At 38.8% G+C, this 10,109-nt stretch overlaps 1 protein-coding gene across 1 annotated transcript in view; it reads right to left on the bottom strand.

The window, feature by feature from the left end:
• Nucleotides 1-3,485: 3,485 nt before the first annotated feature.
• The window catches only part of SCIN (scinderin), a 74,356-nt gene continuing 67,732 nt past the window's right edge, over nt 3,486-10,109 (bottom strand). The window contains exons 12-16 of the mRNA XM_037167360.2: nt 9,232-9,409; nt 8,861-8,982; nt 6,361-6,438; nt 4,703-4,763; nt 3,486-4,319 (exon numbers count right to left, since the gene is read on the bottom strand). Of these exons, the coding sequence (XP_037023255.2) occupies nt 4,192-4,319; nt 4,703-4,763; nt 6,361-6,438; nt 8,861-8,982; nt 9,232-9,409 (567 nt within the window). The 3' untranslated portion in view covers nt 3,486-4,191. The remainder of the gene's footprint in view (nt 4,320-4,702; nt 4,764-6,360; nt 6,439-8,860; nt 8,983-9,231; nt 9,410-10,109) is intronic.

Below are 10,109 nucleotides of genomic sequence, written 5' to 3'. Positions count from 1 at the left end.
GGTCTTTCTGTTTAGTTGTGTTAGGATTTAATGCTGTAAATCTCTTGTTAAGCATTGAGTCTGCTGTTCCCCACACATTTGGGTGAGCTGTTTTAAATTTTCACTGAGATAAAAAATATTTTCTAATCTCCCTTGTGGATTCTCCTTTTATCCAAATATTTGGCCTGATACCTCTACTATTGATTTCTTGTTTAATTCATTGTGGTTGGAGAACACAGTTTGTGTAATTTCAATATTTTAAATTTACTGAAATCAGTTTTATGGCCCAGAATATTTTCTCTCAGTGAATATTTTAAGTGCCTTAAAGAACCAAATATTTACATTTATTTTAGCCCTCTGAATACCCTGCCTAATATATGTTATTTTGAAGTCAATTCTCTAGTGGTCTTGCAAAACAAAGCAAACAAATAGCTAAGACAATAAAATAGTTCATTTTCCTTAGGTTCTTTTTTTTTTTTTTGCTCAAACTCAATATTATAATCTGATTGCTTATTTGAAATTCCTGAGATGTGCTACTTCTGACTAGAATATTTCTGATTTGTCCTTGGTTTCCCTGGGTTTCCTAAATTTTGTTGTTTTACAGTCACAAATTTCACACAAAAATGGTGTTTGATCTTATTTGAAGCAAGGAAAGGCCTGCAAATACTCATAGCTGAGGATGCAATATATTGATATTGTTTTTTTCATCCTGAAAATCTTTGAGGAAAATCAAAGAGAAGAGAGAAATCTAATTGTACTTAAATATCTTGTTTAGTTATTTTTAGTGAGAGGCAACGGGTGGGAGTAAGAGAGGGTGAGAAACACCCATGTGAGAGAGAAACATTAATCAAATGCCTCTGTCACGCACCTGGACTGGGGACTGAACCTAACACCCAAGCACGTGCTCCGACTAGAGACTGAACACGTGATCTTCTGCCTTGTGGGACAATACCCAACCAACTAAGCCACACAGGTCACAGTGAGAAATCTAATGTTTCATGTTAAAAATGAATAATCATTAGCTACATCCAAAAAATAGAAATTTTATTATGAAACTTTTATATTTGTTAATTGACTATATGCCACCACATTTCAGAAATCCAAAAAACTAATTTCTATGCAGGTTTACATATAACTTGAGTTTTAAGACTACACATGCTATAGGACAATGGCTCATCTATAATCCACCAAGTGCCCATCAGTACTTGGGTGGATAAAAAAGCTGTGGTACATTTACACAATGAAATACTGCATAACAGTAAAGAAGAAGGAACTCTTACCTTTTGGGAGAGAGCATGGATGGACCCAGAGACTATTATGCTAAATGAAATAAGCCAGTTAGTGAAAGACAAATACCATATGATTTCACTTATATGTGGAATCTAATGGACAAAATTAACTAACAAACCAAACAGAATTAGAGGCATGGATACATAGAAGAGATTGACAGCTGTCAGAGGGTTGAGGGTGGGAACTGGTTGAAAGGTCAAGGGATTAGCCAAGGACAAGGACAACTGTGTGGGAATGGCCTGAGTGGGGGCAGGGGGAGACTAGGTAGAGGTGGGCAAAGAGGAAAAAGTGGGGACAACCAAAATAGCATAAAAATAAAATATAATATAAAAAAGAAGTGGACTGGTTCCCCTCCTCACTGTACTGGTTTTCGATGTGCTCTGGGTGTTGCTTCAAGACATATCAGCTTTGGGTGTGAAATTAAAACGGCAACACCCTAACTTCCCCTTTCCAGGAAACTTTGACAAATCTTCTTTCACCCTTCTCTCCACCCACTGCCCTTCAGTAGGGCTCCTAAGTCTTCTTGATACAGCAGCCACACTTGCTGGTAATGTTGGTGATCACCCACTGCTTCAGCAGAGCAATGCTGCTCAGGAGCTATGTCCTCCCCATAGTGATTGTGCTAATGTCATGGCTGTCTCCTCCCCTGTCCACATCGCTGGGTACTTACATTTGGGATCTGGGAAAGTGATCTTTCCACAGCCCAAGCTTGAAACAGCAGTTCTGCTCTGATCTAGTATGGTGCGGACAGTAGGAGAGAGCCCTGAAGAATGTTCCTGATCCTTTAGACATCAGCCCCCGTACATCAGGCATACTCCCACTTCCAAGCCCTTGTGCTTGATATTTCTTCCGCCTGGGTGGGATCACAAGGGTCACTCCCTCCCCGGGACAATGATCTGATTACCCGCCTAACAAGTCCTTTCCTAACAACCCTATTGATATTGCACTTCGCCTCCTCCTTTACCTAGCAGTTTCTGTTCCCATTCCCTGTATTTTTTTCTTCCATAGAACTTTCAATGTTTTACAATACGTGCAATTTTTTTGTTAGTCTTTTTTCCAGAACATAAAGTTTATGACACTTGGGATTTTGTCTGTTTCATTCACATCAAATCCAAAGTTCCTAAAATAGCACCTATCACCAAGTAGATGCCTAATAAATACTTACTGAATGAATGAGTAGTCTTTAGAAGTATAGCTTCTCACTGCTGCCCTTACCACCCACCCAAGCCCCAGACCCCCACAAGACCATTTGTATTTAGGCCACACTTCCCCACTGGGAAGTGTGGGGAACTGGGCCCACTTCCCCATGCCAGGACCTGGTCTGAAACACATAGGCCCTGCATTTTCCTAGAGGGAGGTGAGAATTCCCTAGATCACTCCCAGCCCAGGTTCCCCCATTCCATGGAAGGGTAGCTTCCCTGCCTCACTCAGCTCTCTCCTGACCTACAGCCAAAGTTGGTTTCTACAGCCAAAGTTGAGCTCCATCTTCTGCCCCAACCCCTGTTCTCTGGGGCCGTTAACCATTAGATGGAGGTGTTGTGATGCTGTGGAGGCCTGTGTTAGCAAACCAAAACCCAAGCTCATAAATGCCTCAAGGTTACAAAAATCAAAACCTAAGGACAACCAATCATGAACAACCAACTAGGCTATGGGCTATAGCCAATCAGTTGTTTCTTTCCTTGGTTTCCCATTTTATCTATAAATGCCACTCTTTAAACTCCCACTGGTTTGGCGTTGCCTAATTTCAACTGATTTTTTGGTCAAATGAACTTTCAGAACTTTTAATATACCTCAGTTTATCTTTTAACAGGACTCAGATTTCATATGTACTATATGATATAATACATATCTTTCATAAGTATGTAACCATGGAAAGGTTGTCAAATTTTTTTAAAGATTTTATTTACTTAGTTTTAGAGAGGTGAAGGGGAGGAGAAAGAGAGGGAGAGAAACATCAATGTGTGGTTGCTCCTCATGTGCCTTCTCCTGGGGACTTGGCCCACAACCCAGGCATGTGCCCTAGACTGGAAATTGAACTGGGAACCCTTTGATTTGCAGGCTGGCACTCAATCCATTAAGCCATAACAGACAGAGCAGGTTGTGTGATTTTGACATTTAAGTTTATTTATGCATAAAAAGATTTAAACTTTAATCATCTGATTAACTCACATATCCCATTTGAACAAAATGTCACAACAAAAAACCTTTTCCAAAAGATATATTTTAATGATGAAAGCATTAGTGAATTTTTTGTACATTTTTTGGTGATGTTAAACATGTACTGCCAAATATTAGTATCTCTAAGTGTATTAGAATACAAATCATTTTGTCATGAAAGAGCCATGCTACTAATGGCTTTTAAAGAGGCAAAAAAGGTGAAGTTTCTCTTAGAAAATGACACCAAACTTAGCCTCTTCTAAGTTTCTCTTAGAAAATGACACCAAATGGTATCAAAGTCACATTGGCTAAAGAAGGAAAGCAAGCTTTAAAGCCACCTTAACAAAACTTTAGTGCAAATATATTATTCTTTTGAGCACAACATAGAGAGGAGGAGAACCTCTGAAACATTATGGCTGTCTTCTCTGGCATGTTAAGGAACAAGTTTGGCTAGTGGCTCTTGAATAATAAAATTTCCTGGCAAACTCCCCTAGCTTGGCATAGCTTTTCACCTATAAAAGGTAATATAAAAAGATATAGATCAGTTACAAGCAGACCTAATAATGGTCCATAACAAAATTGTAGTTTGGGTTATTTTAAAATATTGACATAAGAAAATCCAGTTTAAAAAAGAATTGCAAACCAAAACTAGGCATTTAAAAAAATACCCAGATAGCTGAGGTTAATTTCCTAAAATCCCACAAACAAAACCCCCCTTTTTACCCTCCAAACAGTGTGTGTTTGTTTTTTCCTACAAGAGTCAGTTTAGTACTTGCTGGAATCCCAGCCCAGAAACCAGCCTGTGAATGTGGGTGGTTCATAGCCCTGTTTTACGATGATAATCGGCGTTCTCCTATCTCTTCCAGAAGGGTCTGTCTCAAGGTACATTTTGGCTAGAAAGTACAAAGACATAAATTTAATTAGTTTTAAGCAGCCAAAAAATGAAAAGTTTCCAATCTAGGTAATAAACTAAATCCTCCTTGCCCCAAAGTAGTCAAATACTCTTTCATGGGAACATTTACTTATAGATTTCTCTCATTGACTATAGAAGGTACCATGAGAATTTCATTATTGCCTGAAAAAAATCCAGACTTTATGGAATTATATTTATGGCATAATTATTATGTTTTCAATAACAAAAAATGTGCCAAAAACAGCACTATTCAAAAGGAATTAAAAAATAATCTACATTACACCAGTTATGGAGGTTTACTATTTCTGTAACAAAAAATGTAAGTGAATTAAAATTTTTCAGGATAATTGATAATTAGCTTACCAGACTTCAGAGATTCTGTCTTCTCAACTTCATTGGCATCTTTGCCAATCCAGATAAAAATCTGAAAAATGAGACAGTGACGATACATACTGTGTGGGGAGTATGGACTCAGAGTTGGGCCGTGTGCAAAGTTCTCCCTACAGGTTGCTCATTTAAACTTCACAAAAACCCAGGAGTTAGCAATAGGGACACAGACACGTGGAGAAGTTCAACCGCTTTCCCAAAGTCTACATTTACTAGGAGACACTGAAACTTACATCCTGACAAGTTTCACCTCAGGTTTCACATTCAGATAGTCTATGTTTATATAACATTGTCTAGTTCATGAAAAAAACTTTCTCAAAAACAACTTATTGACTGTGGGGTTTTTTTTGCTCCCTCCCCTGGGGTGTTTAAGACCATCATTATCTCTATATTTTATGGGGTGGTGGGGTACGCTCTCAGCTTGTTTGTAGGCCCCTCACGAATCAGAGAGTGATGAACCTCTGACTGAAGCTTAGTGTTCTCCTGTAGTACATCCTCCAACAATTTGGTAAGAGTGCTATAACCTTTAATATTTAAACAATGAGGTTTTACTTAAACTGCTATCAATATATATTCTGTACGTAGCCTTCTCCTTTTGAAATATGTAGATTGGGTACTTTAATGCTGCAAAAATCTCCTGAATGACCTTATATGTAAATCACTTTAAAGTCACTTGTTGGCAGAGACATTTTGGTCAAACTGCTGTCGATTGTGTTCTAATTCACACTGAAAGGGCTGAAATATTGGCTTGCAGGGTGTTGAACAAACTATGACAGCAAGATAATATACATAAAATGTATGAGGTATAATTGGCACATAACATCATTTGAGTTTCAGGTGTATAAGACAAGAGTTTGCTATCCTAGCTACTGTGAAGTGATCGTCACCACAGTGAGTCTATTTAACAAGAACTAGGAGGTCATAGAACTGAATGACTTAACAACTAACAGCATACCTACAAATAACAATAGCTTTGGTTGACTCTAAGATTAGTCCAAATTCAAATATGCAAATATATTGTAATTATTCTATGTAATTTAGTTTCTAATATATTTATTTTCCCTTTTATGACTGTTAATTTACAATAGTAAATAGAGGTTAAAAAAACAATGGTCAGATGTGCCATGCTAAATCACTATTAATTTTCTCCAAAATAAACATAATGGCAACATACTTTACTTTGCAAATTCAAAACTACTCTATTTCTTTCCTAGGAAAAGAGTCTCCTATGACCTCTTGTCAAATTTCAAGAGAAATTTTGCATATTTGTCTCCCCCATGGCATTGTACTCTGATAAAGCCATTTATTTTATTCACTAATGTATTTATTAGTTAAATGAATATATAAATGTATGAACAAGTTAGGAGACGGAGTGAATTTTACAAATAAATGAAAAATAGAAAGGTTTTTTTGCCTAAATTTATATAGCCAAAGATGGTAACCATGAAATTATTTTTACATTAAGACATTAACTTGCTACCTATATCAGTCTTATGTTTTGCCAAAATATCTTTTTTAACTATGGCCTAAATCCACAGAACCATTTATTGTTAGATTTGCCACTTCTCAAAGCAGATTTTGTCAGCTCCCAGCTGCAAGTACACGTTCTCGTTATGAACAAAATACAAGGTTACCTGTTCCCAGGCATCTAGTAACATGACATCATCTTCTGCTAAATCATCCTGGGTGAACTCTCCTGGAACCTCTTCAATCTGAAAGGTATAAAAATCTTTATGAGCAAATGGTCAAGTAGTAATTTTTCTAGTATATAGACAAGTCGCTTCACAGATTTATGATGCCTTCCTAAAGTCTCTGCAGGCATGTGTGGGGGAAAAGTAGGGAGGGATCTATTCTGTGAACAGTAACCACATGGGGTGATCTGCTCCTACATCCCTAACTGGGCAGGTCATGGTGGGTAGTCACATCCCAGGCTTATACCTTCTTCAGTGAGAGGTTTCCAGCCTGCCCTGGCCAGTGTTCTTGTGCATCCAGGCTAAGACACCTTTGAAATGCCAGAAGCAATACTCCTGGCAGAAGGTATTGAGGAGGAGAGCACAAAATCTTGTTGCCTATCCTGTAATGCAATCCCCGTCTTGCTTCCTCCGGCTTCCCTGTAACCTTCCTTATGCTCCCTCCTTAATTTCAGCAAAACTGTTATTTCAGGAGCATTTGAGATCTGCTTCTGGCATATGTTGCCAGTTTTGGCTCAAATACACTCATACAAATTCTCTACAGGTTTGGACATTTCTTATGTTAACACATTTGAGTTTATGGTCTGGGTATTAAATTGTCTTTCATTTTGTGGGTCAAGGTTATTTTTCTTAAAATCAATACATATGGTCATTTTATAAATCAACAATTTTTAGTAAGATAAAATTATAATGATATCCCATATGCAGAGTTTTATTATTTTTATTTTAAGTGGGTTGAATTGTGTTCTCTGTAGTTAACATTAAAGGGTAAGGCAGAGAAGGTCAGTTTAACACACCCAGTACTAGTGAGTATGTATTAAAGTTCAATATTTTAAAAGAATTCTGGATAAACCCTTCCTGATCCTTAGGAAGGTGTGGTAGATTGGATTACAGATCCCAGTTCTTCACTCCTTCCCTTTGCCATGTGACTTTGCAGTGTAGTTGAGTTGGTAGAGTTGACTGTGGCCTTGGCCATGTCATGTAAGCCAATGTGACTCAGCAGGGACTCTCCTGTGCCCTTGGGGTCTGCCATGGGAAAGGCAGGCATGAACCCAGCCTGCAGCCACAGGAGAACCTCCCAGCTGTGCCCGGTCCCCATAAACCAGGTCCTAGGCAATCTGCCGCTCTCTGAGTATGACAATACATACATCTGCTGTATGGGTGGGGTACTGAGATCGTTAACAGCAAACACACACATGAAAAGCTACCCATTTACAGAGGGCAACAAATTTGTTTACATTATCTTTTTACAGAATATTTACTCATCATATAAACATTTTAAAAAGCAAAAACCTTAGATATTACTTACTCTGTGCCATGCACTGTTCTAATCCTTTATAAACAGCAACTAATTTAACATTCAAAACTACCCTATGAAGAAGATTCTAGCATTAGCTCCATTTAACAGATGAGAAAACTACAGCACCGAGACGGCAAGTAACCAGCTTACAGTCACACAAGCTAGTAAATAATATATCAGCAAGTAAGTTATATCACACAGGCAGATTGGCTCTAAAAGCTGCACTTTTACAGCAATATTAGCAAATAATACTAATAAGAAATTACATGAACATATGCTAAAAAAGAAGTTGTTTGGATGCAACATGGAATAACAATCAAAAGAGTAAAATAACAAATTATTCTGATGACAAGTTTATAAAATACAGTGGTGTCTTGAAAAGTAGGCGAGCAATTGCGGTGGCCAACAATTAAATATTTATCACAATTCACTATTTAAATCTTTAATTTTTAGGTCAAATCACTTATAAATATCAAGTATGGTTTGTACCTGAGCAGTTTCTACTTCAAAGCATTTTATTTCTAGCAAGCATGTACCTGGGAAAATACTTAAGAAATTTTCAAGTGTGTGTGTGTGTGTGTGTTGAGAAATAAAGCATGTATTCACCAGGAAGTGGTGACGAAATCTTTAGATCAAGTTTTACATAGTAAAAGAATTTGTTCTTTAAACAAAAAGTTAATACAAGAGCCTCGCCTGGCAAACAGAGAGAGAAATTTTCTGGTTAACCTGAGATGATGGGCTGCAGCCCAACATATTCCAGAGCCCAGGGTAACATCACTCTTGGACACAGATACTTTTACTTCCAAATACCTGGAATTCAAAGCCTGAGAATGACTCTAAAATAAAACATTCCTCCCAATTCCATTTAATTTGCAGGTGCATGTGTAGCTTTTGGTGATTTTGGCCAAGGATTATAGTATTTCTGTAACATATTTTATTCAGTCAGGATGGGGAAACTTTTTATTCCCCCTTGGAAGTTGAAGGATAACATTCACGTCATTTGATCAGAAACCACTCTTGCTGCCACAGAAAATGTCAAGTTATTCAATTAGCAAATCCAACCACACACATGCCGAGAATAGGAGCATAACACGGCTGGAACGTGGCAGGCCAATGCCAACACAAGTCTCGCCAGGCCCTTACCACGAATCTTCCGCTTTTGTTGGAGCAGGCGTACAGCCGCGGTGGGTGGTCTTCAGCTTGGGTCTCTAGCAGTGGAGAGGTCTGGTAGTGGGTTTTCCCTCCAAGGGAATTCCAAAACTCCTCTGTGGGAGACACACTGCGTTACCTGATGCATTTTCAGATATTATTAACAAATACTATCTTACCTTGACTTTAATGTTAAATTATTTAAATACAGAAAGTACCATCACCCACTTTGGCAGCTAATGAATTCTAACCCCCACCCGTCATAACCTTTACAAAGTGACTATTTATGGACAAAATAAATTACACGATGAGCAATCACACCAAAGGTAAGTTCTGGTTAGTGATCCACGCCCCACAGTACACACCTGGTTCCTTTCCTTCCTGAATCCTTGTGGTTTTGCACTTGAGCACCCTGGCCACGTGCTCTGCTCCCTTCTCCTCCTCTAGGCTCGCACCTTTTCCTATCCAGGTGTAGCCATCATTGTGTGGTAGTTTCAGGACAAAAACGTCATTGGAATTCAACGAATCTGCCTCAACATCTACCTGCAGTATGAAGAAAAATAACAATGATCCAAACTCATCCTGCCCCTTTAATAAACACATTAGAGAAACTGTGACAGCGACACCTTGCCCATGGCCTCCTGCCCTGCTCCCAGGGAGCTAATCCGGAGCAGCACGTGGGCGCCCCCTGGCGTTAAGGACACTGGAGCAGGAGCACTTGGGCCTGCGTCAGTTTCACTCCCCACCAACCACAGACAGGAGCGCAAGATTCAAAGAATAAACCAGACCGAAGTGATAAGTAGCAAAGATAATATTTAGAGAAGTCGTAAAAACTAGGATGGGCTATTATCAAAAAAAGAATAATACTGACAAAGGACATACATGAAGCAAAGATACTCGTTTTTTCCCCTGCTAAATAAGAGAGAAGGTTTACCAGATAACCAAAGGGGCACCTACAAATCACAAAACTGGGACTGGAGTCTAATGTAAGCAAAGAAACAATAATACAGTTTCACTGACAGTGCTCCAGGCTCTGATAAATCAATGCTCAAATGATAAAAGACTGTTTATAGTGGATTAAAAACAGCACCGACATACCCCTTCCTTTCAACCAAGAAGCCAGGGACACCGTCTAGGACCAGGCAGGTGAACACAGTGCCGCCCCATGTGGGTGCCCGAGGGCCTGGATCTGGCTGGAGAGTGAGGCTAAAGATGGAACCTCTGGCCAGGGTCAGGCATGTTC

Source organism: Artibeus jamaicensis, unplaced genomic scaffold (genome assembly GCF_021234435.1).
Source record: "Artibeus jamaicensis isolate MK-2021 breed Jamaican fruit bat unplaced genomic scaffold, CSHL_Jam_final contig_923, whole genome shotgun sequence".
In the NCBI taxonomy this organism is placed as follows: domain Eukaryota; kingdom Metazoa; phylum Chordata; class Mammalia; order Chiroptera; family Phyllostomidae; genus Artibeus; species Artibeus jamaicensis.
The sequence above is the reverse complement of the archived record's forward strand: the minus strand, read 5'-3'. Positions and strand labels throughout refer to the sequence as shown.